This window comes from Miniopterus natalensis, chromosome 11 (genome assembly GCF_054644295.1).
Source record: "Miniopterus natalensis isolate mMinNat1 chromosome 11, mMinNat1.hap1, whole genome shotgun sequence".
NCBI lineage: Eukaryota > Metazoa > Chordata > Mammalia > Chiroptera > Miniopteridae > Miniopterus > Miniopterus natalensis.
The window spans coordinates 73,826,934-73,846,520 of record NC_142091.1 but is presented as its reverse complement, the minus strand read 5'-3'; the positions used below and the strand labels follow the sequence as shown (position 1 = coordinate 73,846,520).

The 19,587-nt window shown below is 54.6% G+C and overlaps 1 protein-coding gene across 1 annotated transcript in view; it reads right to left on the bottom strand.

Moving 5' to 3' along the window:
• Positions 1-6,697: 6,697 nt before the first annotated feature.
• PACS1 (phosphofurin acidic cluster sorting protein 1) overlaps positions 6,698-19,587 on the bottom strand; it is a 95,067-nt gene continuing 82,177 nt past the window's right edge. The window contains exons 13-24 of the mRNA XM_087822007.1: positions 19,418-19,553; positions 18,133-18,237; positions 17,445-17,551; positions 16,603-16,757; positions 16,363-16,473; positions 15,520-15,622; positions 15,039-15,081; positions 12,875-12,917; positions 12,453-12,588; positions 10,000-10,226; positions 8,235-8,354; positions 6,698-8,107 (exon numbers count right to left, since the gene is read on the bottom strand). Coding sequence (XP_087678133.1) covers positions 7,992-8,107; positions 8,235-8,354; positions 10,000-10,226; positions 12,453-12,588; positions 12,875-12,917; positions 15,039-15,081; positions 15,520-15,622; positions 16,363-16,473; positions 16,603-16,757; positions 17,445-17,551; positions 18,133-18,237; positions 19,418-19,553 — 1,402 coding nt within the window. The 3' untranslated portion in view covers positions 6,698-7,991. The remainder of the gene's footprint in view (positions 8,108-8,234; positions 8,355-9,999; positions 10,227-12,452; positions 12,589-12,874; positions 12,918-15,038; positions 15,082-15,519; positions 15,623-16,362; positions 16,474-16,602; positions 16,758-17,444; positions 17,552-18,132; positions 18,238-19,417; positions 19,554-19,587) is intronic.

The following is a 19,587-nucleotide window of genomic DNA, read 5'->3' as shown; positions in this document are numbered from 1 at the left end:
CTAGTCCTGTGCTTCTGCCAATGGTTTTTCCCCCAGTGATTTTTAAAGATAGCTAATACAGTCATATGATGCAAAATACAGAAGGAAGATACAGTAACGATGAAATGTTCTTCCCTCCTGACACTGTCCTCAGCCACGCAGCTCCCCTGCCCAGAAGCACCTGCTGTTACCAGTTTCTGTGTCAATTATGTTGTTTGCATCAGTGCAGAGCTTGTGTTTATCCCTGTCAGTTTCATTTGGTCAGTTTTTCTCCAGGGCCCCGAAGACAGGAGTCTTCTGCGACTGGAGTCTGTCTGTCTCCCAGAGGCGCTCTGGTTGTGGCCGATGAGCCTGCCTCTGTGCGGAGGCCCCGTCAGCCGCAACTGCGCTCCCAACTTGCCTGCAAGCTCACAGGGAGGAAACAGAATCTGGAGCCCAGGCACCTTTGTGGTTCTTCATGAGGCTGGGTTTCAGAATCTCGTGAAGAAACTGTTAGTAGGCTCTCCTTCTAGAGACTGGGATTTGGTGGTGCCAGGCTCTGGCCATCTCTTATTTTAAAACTTCAGTGGTGCCCACGATGTGCACCCTAGGTGGAAAGCCCCTAGGTTATTTTACAAGTAAGGAAACTGAGGCCCAGAGAGGGGAAGGCAGCTGCATGAGTGAGAGAGCCTGCTGTTCCCGGGGAGCTCAGGCTCCCAGTGGCCACTGTGTCCTTCCCTAATCTAGAGTCCAGGTCATTTTGTACCAGTGTGTAAGAGACAACACCGACTGCATGGAGTAGAGGTCAAGAGGATCGAGGGCAAGTTGCTTCTTCACACCTACACAAAAGCACAGTTGCACACGGCCTCAGGCAGTTTCCCCAGAGGCACTGGACACGAGTGGGTTCACAGGCATGCGCAGGTGCAGGCCACACATGCCGAGCACAAACATATCCACGACCCCTGCTTTCTTCCCTAGTGTATTTTTTCCATCTAATAAAGGAGCACTTTTTTTTTTTTTTAATCATCTTTTTCCAGGTGGATGGAAAGAGCATTTTCCAATCTTCTTTTGTGACTTTTGCTGGGTTCTTTTTCTGGCTTTTCTGCCAACTCCCCGCAGGCTTTGTGGTTTCTCTGAGATGCTCTTTGGGCAGCTGCCCTGCTCCCCCCTCCTGCCCTGCCGGTTCTCAGACTCTGGTCTTGCTTTCGGTGCTTGACCTTGCATGTGCTCAAACCTTCCCAGCCACTCGGCTTTTTATCTTGTCTCTGAGGATTCTACAGCGAGTCTCCCACAGGAAGGGACTGTTACTTCCTCCACTGTTCTGCACACCCCTTCCCCCCAGAGCTGCTGGGCTCACGCCAAGCTGCTGATGCATGCAGAGTTAAGGGAGAGGAAAGGAAGGAGCCCATGCTCAGCGGTGATTCAGCTCCTTATGCCATTTTCCACACAGCTCATGGGCTTACCCGCGCTGGTCCCAGGTCTGGGGACATTGTTCTTGCTGCTTTTAATATTGTTTTCTCCCTGCAAATCCTTCCCTCTGCTCCCACCCTTTCCCTTGGGTCCTCAGGAGCACTCACCCCACTGAAGTCTGATTTCTTAAATGATTCTTTTCCCCTTGGCTAGCTTCACTCCTTTTCTTTGAAGTGGCCAGGGGGCACTTTACTAAGTGTATCATCCCCACCCTGAAACATCCACTCGGTCACCCATAAAGGCTCAAGATTGGAGGCTTCTTAAAGATCATGTGTCCCCACGTAAGCACATCTCACCACTTTCTGAGGGGCCCATGGCATTGTGAACACCTCTGGTTGTCAGTTTTTTCTGCCACTGAAACAAGAATTGAGTCTGCTCAGAGCTCCCCTGAGAGGTTCCTGGCTCCTCTCCTGGCAGCCACACAGCAAATCTGTAGGTCACCTCCTGTGCCCTCCCAACCAGCCTAGAAGGGTCCACGTCCTGCTCAGTAGGAGGGCACACAGGCTTTGGGGTTAGACTGAGCTAAATTCAAAGGCATGTTTCTCCACCTGCCAGCTGTGCAAATTTACACGTGTTATTAACTTTACCTGTTTCCTCCTCTGTGGAATGAGGTTCCTAGTACCTACCTTGTTGGGTTCTCAAGATAAAGGATTAAATAGCAGAGTTCAGATCTTAACGTTATGCTTTGTACCTAAAAGACACCATTCCTAGTAGATATTTATTGTCACCATCTGTTCAAGCTCACTACTGAACAGATCCTGTGCATGTGAATGGACAGTGGGAAGAAAAAATATGGCACATAAGGCAAGCTCTGCTTATGGTGGAGAGAAAACACATTCGGAGTGAAAGAGAGCAACACATGGGGCTGCAAAGAGAAAGCAAGTCCGACTATAACACTAAGATGTTTGGTGCTGGACGAAGGTGCCCTACGTGGTCAGGATGGAGGGAGCCGAAGGTCAGCTCTCCCACATGCCGAGGGAGCCCAACTCTCCATCAGCCCAGATCACTCCCCTGAGCTCCACCCAGGCCTATATATTCAACACCCACCTATGAATAGCACACCCTCCTCACCCCAAACCTCCCTCCTCCCACCCAGATCTCCCCCAGGGATGTTCTATCATCTGCTCGTTCACCCATGGCCAGCCCCGATCCTCGACTCTCTCTTTTATCCTGTTCCCCTAACTAACTTGTTGATTCCATCTTTTAAATAAAGCTCAGGCCTCCATTTCCCCAGCTCTTCTACCCTTGCCTTAGCCTTTGCCTTGGCCACAGCTTTTCTAAGTTGCTGTAACTCCCTTCCAACTCTTCTGGTCTCCAGGCTCGTTTCCTTCCACGTGTTGTAGCAGGTGACCTTTCTACAGTCCACCGCCTTTCTGCCTAAAACCCTTTCTTGGCTCCCCACTGACCTCAGGATAACATGCACGGTCTACCCTGCGGCACAGAGCAGTAATAATCACAGCTCTAAGGCTCCTCCGCGTCCCAGCCGCTTCCTCTGTCCTGTACCATCCGCATTGCTTTTCAGCCACATGAACCACCTGCGGGTCTCAGGATGGGCCAGACTCTCTTAGCTCTAGTTGTTGCTGTACCCAGAACATCCATCGGGTTGGGCATCTTCTGTTGTCATTTCCTTTGCAACATCTTCTCGGACATCCCTCCCCAGGCTGGGTTAGATGCCCCTCCAGTGGGTTGCCATGCAACCTGTCATGCTGTGTGGCAATTGTCTCTATTTGTCTGTCTCCCCTGCTAGCCTCAGGGTTCCATACAGGTAAGGACCCAATCCCATGTCCATCCTGGTACCGTCATGCCTAGGACAGGAGCTGGCCCACAGTAGGAACCTAATAGATGCGGGACATATGGATGGCTGGGCAGTTGGGATCTGCGTAGGACTTTGAGTGATCGCCTGGAGTCCGATGACCTGGGTTAGAAACCTGACTCCCTCTCTGCCGCTCTGTGTGCCTTGGACAAGCAACCGAACCCCTGACTCATCCCTTTAGCTCGCTGAGCATTTGCCAGATGCCAGAGAGATGGGTGCTGGATACGGAGCAACGGGTAAGTCAGCAGGAGTCCTGCCCTCCTGGGACTCCCATTCTAATGTGCTACAAAGACACTTATGGCAGGTGACAGTTTTGGGCAGGGTGGTCTGGAAAGCCCTCTGAGGAGGTGAGTAGGCCAAGAGGATAAGTGTGGGGCAGTAGGAACATTTAAAGGGGACCAAACAGCATGTTTAGGCCCGTGTGCAAGGAGGAAGGATCTTATTGAAGGGTCAGCTGTGGCTCGTGGGCAGTTCTGCTCGGGTCCAGCCTCCACTCCCAGCACCTGGGTGGGCAAGCCGTCTCAGGTGTGAACCTCCTGCCTGAGCCGCCCCGTCTGGGGCCTGCAAACCTTCCTACATGGCCTCTTCCTCTTTGCTCAGCCTGTCTTCTTCCTCCAGGGCCTGTGAGAAACCTCGGGCGTCCTTAGGGCTGAGGCCTCACGGTGTCTGAGCAGCAAGTCTGGCGTAGGGCCCTGTTGCAACAGGACAGGGCTCTTCATTCTCTGTCACAGACATGCATTGTGTGCCTGTAATGAGCCCAGGGGTACCCTGGGGGGGCAGAGTTCCTGTTTTCTTAGAGCTTACATTCTAGTAAGGAGGAGACAAACAAAAATAATTAATGCCAAGGAGTGAGAAGTGCTAATAAGAAAAATGAAGAATAAGAGAAAAGGAAGTTTGGAGGGTTGAACAGGGAAGGCCTCCCCGAGGTGACTTTTCAGCCAAGACTTGGAGGGAGTAAGCCACATGGACCCTGGGCTAGGAGCAGAATGGGCAGGCAGGGGGGATGGCCCATGCAGAGGCCCTGAGGCCCAATGTACCGAATGCACCGGGTGTGTCTGAGGAATGTAGAGGAGGCCGGTGAGCGAGGGGGAGAGTGAGAAGGAATCACACAGCCCTCCGAAGGTCAGATCAGGGAGGCCTGGCAGGTTATGATGTGGCTTTGGATTATATTCTTAGGGGGATGGGAAGCTGTTGGACTGTTTGAACCAGTAACTCAACACAATCTAACATTTTAAAAGGCTCTCTCTGGCTCTTGTGTGGAGAATAGACGACAGGAAGAGTCAGCAGAAGCAGAGGGAATAAGGAACCTGTTGCAGTATCCAGACGAGAGGCGACAGCAGCAGAGAAAGTGAGGAGCTGCTGGGTTCCGACTCTGCCTTGGAGGACAAGCCTACAGGACTTGCTGGTGGACTGGATGTTGGGTGTGAGAAAGAAGAGCCAAGGTGATTCCAAAGTTTCCCGCCTCAGCAACTGAAGAATGAAGGGGAAGTCTGTGCACAGGGAGCCGTTCACACCACAGGGCCGAGTGAGCGGAGACGGGAGGCCAGAGGGGGAGCCTGGGTGTTTCAAGGCTGGGTAGCCGAGCAGGACAAAGGGAGGCCAAGAAAGAGCAGCCAGTCCAGTGGGAGGAGGGCAGTGCCCGCCACAGGCCAAGGGGAAAGCGATTCTGGCAGGGAGTATGCACATCAAATGCTCCTGGTGGTCAGACAAGAAAACAGACGCTTGGATTTGGCAGCCCCGGTCATCGGTGACCTTGGTGGGAAAACTTTTGATGGGCTTGTCAAGGAAACAGCCTGGAGTGGGAGGACATGGAGGCAGGGAGAGTGAGTGAACAAGCTCTTCTGAAGGATTTCACTCTAAGGGGAGGAGACCTGGTGCGGCCGCCGAAGGGGATCAAGGATCAGGGAAGCGGCCCTGGCTGGGGTGGCTGGGCTGGTTGGAGCTTCACCCCATACACCAAAAAGGCAGTGGTTCGATTCCCAGTCAGGACAACACATCCCCAGGTGTTTGATCCCTGATCTGGGTGCGAACAGGAGGCAGCTGGTCGATGTTTCTCTCGCTCCCTCTCCCTTCCTCTCTCTCTAAAATCAATAGAAACATATCCTCAGGTGAGGATTAAAAAAAAAGAATCAGGGGAGTGGTTTCTGTCGTGAAGACACAGGAAACGGTTATCTGTGACCGGGGGAGAGCTGTCATCAGAACCCGGTATGCTGGCACCCTGATCTCAGACTTCCAGCCTTTAGAACTGTGAGAAATAAATACCTGTTTTTATAAGAAAAAAAAGAATCAGGGAAGTTGTTTTGAACATGGGAGCTATTACTGTGTGTTCATGAAAGAGCCGCAGAGAGAGGGGAGGGCTGGTGCAGGGGTTGGGGCCAAGTGCAGCAGCGAAGCCCTGGGAAGGCGGGAGCAGGGGAGGGGGAGGGGCACAGGCTGCGGGTGAAGCCCTGGAGGCGGGTGCAGGGAGGCTGCAGAAGTTCCTGCCTCCTTACTCTCGTCTCCCCATCACCCTCTTCTCAGTTCTGAGCTGGAACCTGAGAGGGTGAGGAGCTGGCACCCAACTCCGCCTGCCCCACACCCCTCCAGCCTGGGACTCCCACTGGCTCCCAGGTACCTAAGCCCCTGCCCTGCCTGTGGCCACCACTGCCCACTCCTGGGAAGGCCTCCTGTGGGCACCGGTGGGCACCTCCACTCTGCCCTGAGGAGCACTCATGTTTTCTCTAGTCACCTTAGCCACATCTGAGGTGCTCCTCTCATGGGCCAGATTGTACACCTCGCTGGTAACTAATGTGCAGGCTGCATTCTGGGACAGTTGCACAGACCACACTGGACTGTCCCCCTTGGGAGGCAGGATTTGTTCCATTTTCCAGGGTAAGAGTCTGCAAAGGGCCACACCCCTGGGTCCCAGAGCCTCCCTGTTACCTGGCCAAAGGGGCTCAGGGAGCCAGTGACTGCCTGCCCCACTTGGCTGCCCACCCCTGTGGCTGTCCTACAGGGTGAGAAAGCCAAGTCCCCCATCTGGGCACTTGGTCACAGGGGCCGGCTTGGCATACATGCCTGTCCTGGGAGCGGACGAAGCAGGTGTCAGAGAGCAGATGCTAGGGCTGTTTGCCATCTTTAAGGTTAAGGGTGGCAGGAAAGCCTCAGTGATGGAACCTGCCTGACCCCCTCCACCTGCAGGTACAGAGAGCCCTTTGGCCTCAGACTTCACCAACTTCCAAAAACGATGGTAGTACCAAGGGAAAGAGGGGATTTGGAATGGGAATGGTGGTGTTTCGGACCCCTGCTCGCCCCCTACTGGCAAGACACTTTCATGCCTCTGTTTTTACGATTAAGACAATGGGATTTGCTTCTTCCCAAAGCCAGCTCCCAGTGGTTTTTGAGCCGAGTTGGCTGTGTTGTGCAGAAGGGTGGGGGTTGGACAGATGCTGCCACAGTGAGAGGCAAAGAAATCCAAGGCTCGCTAGTTGGTAAGAAACCACCGGTTTATTGAATGAAAAATCCAGCATCCACCCAGACCCTCCCACTCCGCCCTCTCTGGCAGGGAGAGCGGCACAGCCTGGAGATGCTTTGGACAGTGGGGCTGAGCCATGGGTGAGGGCTGGAGGAGCTTGGGGGAGGCCTGGAGAATGAGAGGGAGTTTTCAAAATGAAGTTCTGTGCAAACTTCTGGAAGGGGTGAGAGGGCAATGGTAAAGTTCTGGAGGTGCTGGTGGGGGACGTAGGGCTGCAGCTGGGACCCCAACCCACTGTGCTCAGCCTCTTTTGAGAAGGCTGATGGTAGAGGCGGAGGAGGGGCTCAGACCCTGAAGCCCTGGTGAGGGAAGGAATGGAGCCTGCTGAAGGGACCTGGGGCTGGGAGGATGACCAGGGGCCCAGGAGTTGAGGTGGAGAACAGCAGACCAGGGAAAGGGAGACAAATGGGCATGGGGGGGAACAGGAAATAAAGGGCTTGGGGGCCACAGACAATACACTGGTGGGGGGCTGTCTCCCAGCTCTGCAGAGTCCAGAGTTTCAGGAAGAGGCAGAGTTGTGCTGGGTGAAGGGGGTGGGAGGCAGAGGGAGAAACAACACAGGAGCCTCGGGGCACGGACAGGGACTGGTGCCCAGGTGCACTGCATGAACTACCAAGAGACTGGCCGTGCAGCAAACCAAAGAAATGCTCAGGACACAGGCCAAATCTACAGGGAACCTGGGGGTGGTGAGGACATGTGTGTGGGGGAGACCAGGAAGGCCTCTCTGTCACAGAGATATACAGCGCCGCCACAGAAACTGTCCTGGGGAGAGGAAGGGGTGGGAGCTGCCCCTGCGACTGAGGGGAGGGGTCCCGTGGGCTCAGGCTGAGCAGCAACTGGCAGCTGGGCTGTAGAAAATGGGAGGAGGGCTGGACTCCCTGCTTTGGGCCAGGATTCCAGGTTTCCTATTTCCAGGAAAGGAACTGGTGCCACTGGGAGAAAGAGGTTGGAAGTCTGGGGAAGGCAGGCCAAGAGGACTTAATTCCAGGGAATGCCTCAGGCCAGCAGGGGAGGAGTGGAGAGGAGAGAGTGGTCTACCCAGGGATGGACCTGAGCAGAGGGGAACAGGGCAGGGACCCCAGTAGCATTGTCCTTCAGGATGGCAGGATGGCAAGGGAGATGCAGGCCCCAGGGCCAGAAAAGGGGGTGCTGAGCCTGGGCCTGCTGGCCTCCCCCTGCCCACAGGCGGTGAGACAGGTGGTAGTGCCAGAAGGGAGTGGCCAAGAGACAGTGCCCTCAGGTGGTCTTGCTGCCACTGAACAGTCCCACTGGAAAGTGCTTGACATGGGTGGGCCACTGGGCTGCCAGCTGGAAAAACTTGATGTCACTCCACTCAACGCCATCGATGGATACTGGGGGTGACAGGGGAAGGGTGTGACCAGGACTGCTAAGACCATCTTCCCAGGCTCCCTGGGCGGCATCGCCTCCCTGCCCCATGGTCCCTTGTGCCCCCCCCCCCCCCGGTCCCACTGTGCCCACCTCTCAGCATGGTCTGCTGCTGCTTGGCAGAGCAGATGAGGCGGCTGATGCCTTCGATGACTTGGCTCTTAGAATCCACCTCCTTTTCTCGAGGCTTCTTGCTCAGGAAGATGGTGGGAACTGGAAAGCAAGCAGGAACACGGCTGTCACAGCCCCTGGTAAAACAGCCCATCCTCACCTCCCCCACTCCACTGTCCCCTCTTCCTGAGGAAAGGGAGGTGATTTATGGATCTTGGAGTCCCTGCCCTGTCACAGCCTGGGTCTCTCCCCACCCCCAGGCCTCGAGATCTTCATGTTTAGTGAGGAACTGGGCCAGATGGTCTCTGAAGTCACTTCCAGCTTGAATGTTCTAGGCAGCCTGGGGGGCACCGCAGGCTGGGCAGGGAGGGAGGCTATGCAGCAGTGTTTGCACCAGCGCGGCCTGGGAACTAGCTCTGCCTGGGATGGGGTCCTTGTTCCACTCTTGCTTGGGAAGAGGCAAGAACAGGACTGCTGGGCTGACAGCCCACCCAGGCCAGTCTCAGGGTGCAGCTGCAGGTTTTGGCACAGCCCCTGCTGCTCCTCAGGGATCTCTGGAACAGAGGTATGAACAGAAAGTGGCCCAGCTGCTTTGGGAGAACAGGGAGCACCCAGCAGATAAAGGAAGCCTCCTTCCCCACAGCTGGGGAGGTGGGTGCTATGAGGGCCCTAGAGTCACAGCCAGATCTGCAGGTTTACAACCCCAATTGACAGCAGCAAGTGCTGCCCCAGCACTGGCCTGGTTGTGGGGGTTCCTGCCTTAGTCTCCCACAGCACAGGACCCAGGGCCACCCCAACTCTTCCTCTGGTGCCTTAAGCCACCCCTCTCATCTGAAATGGGCTGTATTCCCCTTAAGTCTATTTTTTCCTCACCCAACGATATGTTTTTATTGACTTTATTTTATTTTTTAAATAGTTTTTATTGATTTTAGAGAGGGGGGGAGAGAGAGAGAGAGAGAGAGAGATCAATGAGAGAAACATCGATCGGCTGCCTCCTGTATGCTCCCACTGGGGACCGAGCCCGAAACCTACTGGTTCACAGGATGACACCCAACCAACCGAGCCACACTGGCCAGGGCTGCTTTTATTGATTTTAGAGAAAGAGAGAGAGGGAGGGAGGAAGGGGGGAAGGGGGAGGGGGAAGGGGGAGGGGGGAGGGAGAGACAGAAACATCAATCAATTGCCTCCCGTACAGGACTCAGCTAGGGACTGAACCTGCAATCTAGGTATGTGCTCTGACCACGAACTGAACCCGCAACCCTTTCGTGTATGGGACGACACTCCAGCCAACCGAGCCACTGGGCCAGGGCTCCCCTTAACTCTTAAAAAACAACTATGCCCTTAAGCTCACGAAGGCTTGAGTGGCCTCCAGGGTGGGGTGTGAATGCGCTGCTCCATGGGGCCATGGGGACCCTGGGGCTGTGGCATGGAGGTGTCCCTCTCTGTCACAGAGTCTATTCTTGAGGACAGTGGCCAAAAGGCTCCCTTCCTTATGGCGGCACTAAATGCCTCGGTCCCAGGGGTGCTGATGCTCAGCAGACAGGGACCAATGACTCCCTGGGCACCATTCCTCTGTCCAGAGAAGAGGCAGGGCCCCTGGGGACCCCAGGCTGCATGGACCACGTGAGAATTGCACTGCTTCACCCTCATCCAAGGTCTCTCAGAGGCAGATTCTGTCCCAGACCCTGAGAGAGGAGACGGGTAGGTCTGGTGGCCCTGATGGTCTCTGGCCTCAGATGTCACTTGCCTTTCTTGTTCTTTTCTTTGGTGACGACAGTCATTGCCATGGTGCCAGAAAGCTGGGCCTCCCCACCATGGGGCAAGCGGGAAACCTGCACTGAGCGGAAGACGCTCTTGAGGGTGTTCTTGGAGCTGGCATCTCTCTTGTCGCCTTCCCTCCTCCGCTCCCCAGGGTGGCCCAGCCAGTAGTCCACCTGGAGGCCAATCACGTCCCCATATGGACTGTTGGGGCTCCTAGAGAAGGGGAACAATAAAGGAGAGTAGGCTCTGCCCTCAGTTCCCAGCTACATGGCCAGGTGTGTGGGGGCAGAGTGGGGACCACCAGGCTGTGGGAAGGGTAAGAGGAGGTGGCCAAATCAGCGGCTCCAGGTTCCCTCTAGTCTCAGAGAAGTGGTTCACTTGGGAGTGAGAGTCAGGCTGATCTGGACAAAGCCAGGAAATAGTGAAGACTTGGATCACTGTGAGTGGGGGAAGCAAAAAAAAGAAGTCATGGGGATGAGGAAAGCAGGCAGGAAGCTCTATGAAGGAACAAAGTGTGTGCATGCACACACACATGCACACAGGCCCCCACATGCATGTACACACGGACAGCAAGCAGGGCCTGGCCAAGCTTGGCCCGGGGGTCAGAAATTAAGTGGGCAGAGGTGGCAGCACAGCTGGAGTGGCTCCGGGAGAGCTGGTGGGTGCTGACCTGCGGCTCTCTCACTTATGGTACCTCAGGGATAATTTTAGCTCCAAGGAGAAAGCTGACATTTCCTTGAAAGGAGGCGTCAGACACAATAGGAACATAGGCTACAAAAGTCATCTGACATTTCTTTCTGCCTGGTTTCAGCGGTTCTGGGAAAGGAGGTCGAGATGGAGGCTGGTCCCCAGGTCTCCCAGGCCCCCCCGGAACCTGAGTTCAATGGGGCCACATGTGGGGTTCCCTCCTTTTCCAGCACTGGCCCTTCACGGAGGGAAATGAAAAAAGGGGGAGAGGGTGGGGTGGGATTCGAACTCTGAGGCAGGCTTTTCGCCACCCAAGAGCACTTCACACTCTTCAGATCCCCACCGTCACTGGTGGCTCTGGAAAAGCCGCCAGCCAGGCCTCCCCTCTCTGATGCTACAAGGATGGTCATCAGAGGGAACAGAAAGAGGCGAAGGCAGAAGGAAGGGAAATGGAGGGAGGAGCAGCAGAAGCTCCTTTCTGTTCCTGACCCAGGCCAGCTCTTCTCCTATGTCAGGGCCGGTTCCTCAACCCTCCATGACCCGACAGGGTGCCTGCTCCGCTGCTCCCAGGCCTCAGTGGGACAGCTGCCTGCAGAGAGGCCTCCCTGACCATGGGCTATAAACTCTGGATCCTAAAGAAATTCCCTCCCCTTCATAACCATCCCACCACTTTCTACAGCACCTTCTGCAATCTATACAGTTTGAATTTCTGTGTTGCTTTGACCTTGTGGGGCCCAGGAACCTGAGCTGCAGGAGGGTACCGCCTGTCTCATTCACGGTGACAGCTCCACTGCGCTGATGGGCAGATGGATGCGTGAACGAGAGCGGCACTTCCCCCGCACCAGGCACTGGCACACATGCTTATTCATGCCTCATGTCCTGTGACCTCACTACTTTACCTCTCCTCTCAGAGTAAGAAATGAAGCTTAGTAACTTGTCCAAGGGACAAAGATTCTCTGGTTGACCCAACTTAATCAGGCTCCTGAATCTTCTCTAGGCCCTTCTCTGTGTACTTCCTTATAAAATCCAGTTGTAGCAAAAACCTTGCTAGATCAGCTAGCAAGAATCCCCCACCGTCCACATCTGATCACCCTGGCTATCTGGTCAGGTTCTGCACCCCCCACCCCTGGCGCAAGAAGTGTCTGATACCTCGACCTGTCTTGATTAAGAATCCTGTTAGGTTAGTGTAGCCAGAATTCCCCACCCCTGAGGCTTCCTCTCAGTATCTTCCATTCACTGACCCCACATTGCTCCTGGGCTATAAATCCTCATGTTTATGCTGTATTTGGAGATGAGCCCCATCTCTCCCCCCCACTGCAAAATCCATCACAGTGGTCCCTGTACCTATTGAGATAGCCCCCACTTTAAATAAAACCTCCCTTACTGCACTTTAACAAGTGTCGCTGACTATAACAGAACCACAGCCCAGACCCAGGTGTATCTGATGCCCACGCCCACACTCTTTCTACCACGCTGGGCAGAACCAAGACAAGATGTGCACACAGCGCTTTACAGGCAACAAAGAGCCTCTCATTCAACACTGACACTCTGCGAGACAGACAGGGCAGCTGGAGCTGTGTGATGACTTGCCCAACCAGTGACCCAAGTCTCTGAATTCTAACGCCAGTGTTCTCACCACACTACCTTCTAAGCCCAGTGTGCTGTCAGTGTTCAATGATGCGCAGCCAGAAGGGAAGTCCTGGACCCTGACAGAGGGTACATCAGGAAAGACGGGTACAGTGAGAGCCTTACCCCACAACGGCGAGAGCACTGCTCATGGATGGGGAGGAAGGTGGAGTGGCCGTGGCATCTCGACTGAGGCCTGAGCTGGAGGGTGGGGATGTGGAGGGCACAGTAAGGCTGACCACAGGTGAGTCGTCCCCATCGCCTGTCAGATGACAAACACAGTTTGCCAGAGGAAGTCACCCCTGACCAGCTGGTGGTAAGGAGTTGAGGTGTCCCTGTCCCTGTCTCAGTGGCAGCCTGCTCTCCTCTGGGCCTTAGATACTTGCCCACTACCCCCCGCCACCGCTTCACCAGGGAGAAGGGTACCCACGATGCTCCTGCTCAGACTCTGACCTGAGCTAGGACACCCAAGGTCTTTATCTCCAGCCTGCTGGATAGAGAAGAGGCACCACCCTCACTCCAAAGAAGCAAAGGGGCCCCAGGCTCACCTGTAGCAGAAGGAGAGTCTTCAACAAGACCCACCTTCACCACCTGGGAGGAAAGAAGAGACAGTTAACTAGGTCCTCTCACCAAAGGTGCACATATGCTGACTCAACTGGAAGCAGATGGTTGGGAGCAAAAGCCATTACAACACATTATTTGACTGTAGGCTTTAAAAATCTCTGGGAGTCCAGAGCGGCCCAGAACTCTGAGAGATGTGAAGACAGTTGGCCCCAAAGAATGAGGTGGGGGCTCAGGAGACCTCATGGCTCCTCTCTGGGGCCACAGGCAAGTGCACCTCGAAAGCAGGAACCCCTTCTGTACTCTTCACCTGAGAAGGGTCATGTGGGTAAGAGGTCATCTCCTCTCACCAGAGAAAGATGAAGAGCCGCCCTGAGAAAGCAGGGGAGACAGGAGTGTGGGGGGGAGTCCTGCACGCCAGCCTGTGCTCCAAGCCAAGGGAGAGTGCAGCCATACTGATACCTGCTCCCTCCGTTCCAGACTTCCTGGTATCTGGAGGAATACCAGCGAGGAGGGGTCCCAGCTTCACCCCACTAAGGTAACAGCATACATTCCAGCTTCCCAAATAATTTTAGATGTCGCAGAGTGTATTCTGGGAAGGATAGAGGGTGCCCTCCAGTGGCCATAAAAAGGCACAGCTAGAGACAGACTGAATTTCACAGCTGTGACATCAAAAGACAGAAGTCCAGTAGGCTGAGGGCCCAGCACCTGGCAGAGGCTCAGCAGAGTTGAGAGGCCACAGAAGGTGGGCTCTGGGGACTGGCGTGAAGTGGAGATCATGTGCAGATGGTCCCCTTGAGGCTGCTGCTCAGAATACAATGCTGCCATTCTTAGAATTCTCTACGCATCCTTAGATCCCAGAAAGTAACACATCGACACTGAGCTTCCTGGATACTCCTCTTGCTTCCCTGGCATGGCATGAAGCTGCCACCTCTTTTGTTTGTTTGAATTTTAGATTTTTTACATCTCTTTCTTGGCTGTGAGGCCAGAGTGGGCAGTGATCCATAGTTCCATGAAGATGTGAGTCAGACTGCCACCCAGGCTACAGGCCACGATCTGAGGCCTCCAACACGGCTGTGGGAGCAGCCCCAGTGGCTAAATGGGGAATGACTGGACTAGCCAGACAGTAAGGCACAAGAAGGGGCTAGAGAATTTCCCCAGGCTAAGGCATCTCTCAAGACCACTGAAGACATCCAGAATCTGGGCCAAGCAGAGAAGAGGGACAGTGGGAGCTGGCCCCTTACCTGCCCCTTCGCCCAGAGGCGAGGAGGGCCCTCAAAGAGACTATACAAAAATATATAAGCTGACCTGGAAAGGAAACTTGATCATCTCACACAGGGAAATCTGAGTTTCAGCCATGCTTCTGTGGTATGGTTTGGCCCTGGCAGGTCAGCTCTGTCCCCTCGGGGCTCCCTCTCTTGGTAGGTCTCTGTCTTGTGGCCCAGCTACCACCAAATGAACCAAAGATCAGTACCACCTGACACCAAAGACATCCATGAGGTGTTCCCTTTTTTTCAAAATCCACTAGTATAGAGATGCTCCCTTGACTACATAGGAGGGGAAAGAAGAGACCCTTATTCTCAGTGGTCTATCTGATCCTAAAGATGGAAACAACCGATTTCTCAGACTTCTCTTCAGAACATCACCTATCATTCCTTCTGAGGCGGCTTTCTTTTCCCAGGGCCTGTAGACACTATGCTCTGGACAACACTCCATAGGCCAAGGCAACAGGTTCAGGGCATGGTGTAATAAACAAGATACCAGCGATGATCTGGGGATGGTCATGATTCCGGACAGGACACAGAAAGGAGGAGCTCAGTACATGGCCAGCCCAGCATTTCTCCACCTTGGCCCTGCTAACATTTCGGGCCACATCATTCCTTGCTGGGGGGCTGTCCTGCGCCCTGTGGGATGTTAGCAGCATCCTGGCCTCTACCCACTAGATAGATGCCAGTAGCACCCCCACTCCCAGCTGTGACAACCCAAAATGACTCCAGACATTGCCAGATGTCCCGGGGGAGAGTCGCCTCCGGATGAGAACCACTGTCTAGATGAGTCTTCCATGTGTGCGTGTCAGGGGGGGAGGGGGCAGGCCGGGAGGGTGGATGTGGCACAGAGGAGAGAGGAGAGGGGAGGAGAGTCAGTACTCACGCCAATGAAGGGGATAAACTTCTGATATGAGTCTTCATCAGGGCTGTTGGGAGACAGAGGAGAGCTTTAGTTAGTGGGTGAGACTGCATGGAGAGCTGAGGACATGCACTTTTCATATCTTATTGCAGCTTTAAGGGATCCAGACACAACTACATGACATGTTTCCATCAGGTTTCAGGTTGGCACGAGGAGCCACAAAATGGAGGCAAAAGCACCAATTCTGCACACTGGACCCTCTCTCCCACTTCTGAGTCTCAGTCCCTGGGATGGGCTTCTCTGTACTGAGGGTGCCCAGATGGGTGCGGTGACCCAGGGCAAAGGAGGGTGGGCCTGGATGGGAAGCAGTAAAAACACTGTCTCTCATTTTCCTGGGCTCCTACACAGGGAAACGGGGTAGGAAAGAAAACGTGAAAAAGCAAAGAAGATTCAAGACTGACCTCACCCACCTCACCTCTAAGAAATCCCCTGAAGTGAAACTTACAACTTATGCCTGCAGGTCAGCATGGCTTCAGCCACGGGAAGCTGGTGTGTCACGCCTGCCCCGTTGACGTACTGCATCACCCGCCCCACCACGTCCAGTTGCTCTGCAGAAAAGCCAGGAGATAACACCAACTGACTTTAGCCAGCAAACCTGACACTGGCTTAGAGAGCCTCCTCTCTGAGATCCACAGAAAGGCCTGGGAGCGGAGGCAGGGAAAGGGTTCCACAGATCTGGTGGTTTTGACTCTATGGCACCATGGACCAAAGCACTGTCCTCTCCCTTCTAATCTCTGCGTGCCGCCCCTCATGGTCTTGCTCTTTCCCAGGCTCACCACACTCCTGCCTTCATCTTTGCTCATACCAACCTCTCAACCCAGAGGAACCCCTCTCTTCCCTGATCTGTCCTCATCACTTCCTTCAAGGTCTGAGGAAGCATCTGCTACCTCAGCCTCATGGAGCTCCGGCTTGCTCCAACCCCTGACACCTTACTCTGAATTTCAGGATGACATGGCTGGGTGGTGTTACTCATGTGTCAACAGACTGCTCAGGAGTCATTCTCTGCTTATATCTGATCCGTACAACCAGGCAAGTCCTCCCCAGCACCCCACGGCCCTCCTTATTTCTAGATGTACAGAAGCAGAGCAAATGGAAGAGTGGAAATCATCCAGGGTGGAAGGGCTGCACTAATGGCCTCCTCTTAATAAAACTGAAAAGATGAACATGAGAAGCGGCTGGGAAAGTTAGAGCCACAGGGGAAGAAGCATGCTCGTTGGCTGCCTTCAGCACAACCAGCCCTCCCTGAACCAGGCAGAATTCTGACTCAGTCTCTTACAAGAGTCGTTACCTGACACTGGGGGCTCCGAGCGACTGAACAGGTCTCTCCAGCCAGAATCAAGGAAGGTGCTGCTATACCTACTGTCGACTGAGCCCAAGTATTTGGCCACGGGGTGAGAACCTGGTAGGTGGAGACCAGAGAAGGTGAGCTGGTTAGGGGACAGGATGCGGGCCTGGCCTGCGATCCCCAACTGCCCCTTCTGTGGACCCAACCCCCCACCCCACCTCAGGAGCAGGATGCCCTCCTTACCGAGGGGAATGATGAGGAAGCGCATGTAGCCAAGCCAGTCAGAGGTCTTGCTGGCCAGCGACTTGACAAAGAAGCGGAGGATGCAGCTCAGGTATGTCTGGCTGCCCAGTGCTGCCACCTTCACCGGCCTTGGCATGGAGGAGTTGCAGTTGCAGCTGGGGAGCAAGGGGACAGTCACCACCACTTTCCAGAGGTCTGCCAGCAGCCTGCTCAGAGGAAGGCTCCAAGCTCAGACTTGACTTGATCTCAACAACCCACAGGGACAAATAAACCAACAAATAAAATATACAGAGAGAAGCACTAAGCCAGTGCTTCTGAAATTAGGGAGATGTCCAGGTCAGAGAGAATGGACAGGTCACTGTCTAGAAGGAAGATGGAGTTGGCTGAGGCTAACATGGAGGCAGCTCGACGGTGCCCCTGGGTCAGCAGTGGGCATGAACCCAGATGCCAGACGCCCGCAGTCTCCCTCCCCCACAGGGACTCGGCCCACGGGAGGTGCTGGGAGGGGAAGCTCTGACCGAACGCCAAGGAGCATGGTACAGTTAGAGAGCGGAGTACGGGGCCTATAAATCCATGGGTTCTCTCTGGCTGCTTCAACCTGGGTTTAAGGAGATGCCAAGGCAGGTGAAGGCAGGCGTCCAGGTGGGGAGGCAGGGAGGGCAGGAGAATGACAGTTTTCACGCCCTGATCCTCTGGGGCCAGTAGGGACATCAGCGCACCATGACCTGCCACTGCCTGACCATGCATCGTGGACTCTTGGTCTGACGAGGCCACTTGGAAGTCAGGGTGGGAGGATGAGATCAGAGGAACCCCAAAAGGCAGGAGAGGAGCTCAACCCTTACTAGCGCTGGATACGGGTGAGCAGGGCAGCCAGCACTGCCTGGACCTCCACGGTGGAGCAGGTGCACACAACGGGCTTCCGCTGGTCCTGGAGCAGCTCCGCCACATACTGGGGGTGGGAAGAAAGGGGCAGGGACACTGGTAAGGCCACAGGGCAGAGATGCTGCTGCCCCACAGGAGCCAGGAGGGCCCAGATCAAGCTGCAAGTTCCTGTTCTCTGTCCTTCAAACCACTGAGGAAGTGGGATTCAGGCACTGGGTCTAACTGGGTGACAGCATTGAATGGGAGTAGGCGGGTTGGGGGTGTCGCTATGTCCCTTCTGAACTGCTTTCATGGAAACTATGGGCAACCACTGGCTTTGACAGCACTTTGATTCCTCAAGGTACCTTCCTTCTGTGATGCTCTCTGCCACACACAACCCCCTGGAAGAAGGTAGGACAGGTGATACTGTTGCTTTTTTACAGGTGAAAAAACAGGTGCTAGAAATTAGTGACTTAAGGTTCCATAGGCTGGAAAATGACAGAAATGGGACTGCAGCCTGGAGCTGTGGGCTTAGTTCAGGGTAGGAGGGGCCTGAGGTACGGGGGCTATTCCCTATTTGTCCACGCCCTGCTCTCAAGTCACACCCCGGGCGTCTCTGCCTCCAGCCCCATGGTCCTTTCCTCCCAGCCCCAGTCCTCAGTGCTTTACCTGGCCTTGCCAATCAGTGGTGTTCACAAGGATGACATTTTCTGGGAGGGCTGCATCCGACACCAGGATCTGATTCAGCTGGTCATATACCACCTTTCTTGGAATCTGCAGGGACAAGAGTGTGTGTGAGGCAGTCCCCAGGGAGCTTGAGAGTGGTGCTGGTGGGCTAGTGAGTAGGGAATTCCAGAAGCAGGGGTATTTGGAGGTATGAGGATGTTGTGGAGGAGACCCCATACCCCACCAGCCAGACCAAAAGGGAAAGGAATAAGACAAGGATAGCAGAGTCCTCAGAGGACACACAAGCACACGGGGACAGAGCCATGGCAGCCGCCTGACGGGAGGGCGGACAAAGCTGGAGACACAGCAGGCGTCCCACGACAGGTAGTGAGGCAGGCAGGGCAGGCAGCATGGAAGGATCAGGAGGAGATGGGAGAGAGCACGGCGAGCAGGTGCTCACAGGAGCAAAAACCAGGGCACTGGGGAGAGAACTAATGAGAGTGGCAACGAGCGCGGGGCAGGGAGCCTGCTGCCACAGGGCAAGAGGCATCTCAGGACCAGTGATTAACCAGAAGCACAACACGGCGCCCCAGGCACTGGGCTATTCTAGTCTCCGGTTCATTTCCAGCTGGGTAACAGCATCAAAGTCAGGAAGCCACACTGACATAACTTTCAATATTTATCGGGAAAATGAACAGGCTTGCTGTTAACTCCAGAACAGTAGCTGCATGAGGTGTGAGTTTAGAGAAAGTCCTTCCCCAACCCACAGTACCACCAGCCTTCAAAAGGAAACTCTGTGCCTAAGGCCCAGTGTCTTGTACACTACTGTCCCAGCCCACCCTCTGAGGCTTGTTAATCAAAATGTTTGACTACTGTTGATTTGCCAGCTTGAAATCAGAATAATGGACCCACTGCAGGACTAAAGGTATCAGAGTGCACGTTGGTGGTGATGTGAGATTCTGATGGCTGCCGTCTTCTGGAACCCGAGTCACCACACAATCTCCACTCTAATGTCTGATGGAGGCAGAGGAGGAAGGACAAACCAGAAGGGTGGAACTGCTACCAGGGCTGGTGGCAGGCTGGTCAATGCTGGCATTTCTTGCTCCCTTGCTCCCTGGAAACAGCCCCTGAAGCCAGTTCCCCATTAGTGTATGCCAGACTTCCCTGTGTAGGTCTGTTTTCAAGACTTTTATTTAGAGCATTTCAAAGCAGTCCTCCTTTCCTCTCAGCTAATTGCCCAGGAAGACAACGAAACAACCACCACGGTCCAGGGATGCTCAGAGGGTACCTGTGTGCTGTGGCCCAGGTCAGGGGACCGCTCACTGTCGGAGCTGTTGGTCCTCTCACTCAGGGGCTTGGAGAGCTGCCGCTCCTTCAGGGGCGTGCTCCTCTTCTGCCGAGGAGTATGCCCTCCTTCCACTTTGCTGCCAGACATGTGAAAAGGAGGTGGTGAGACAG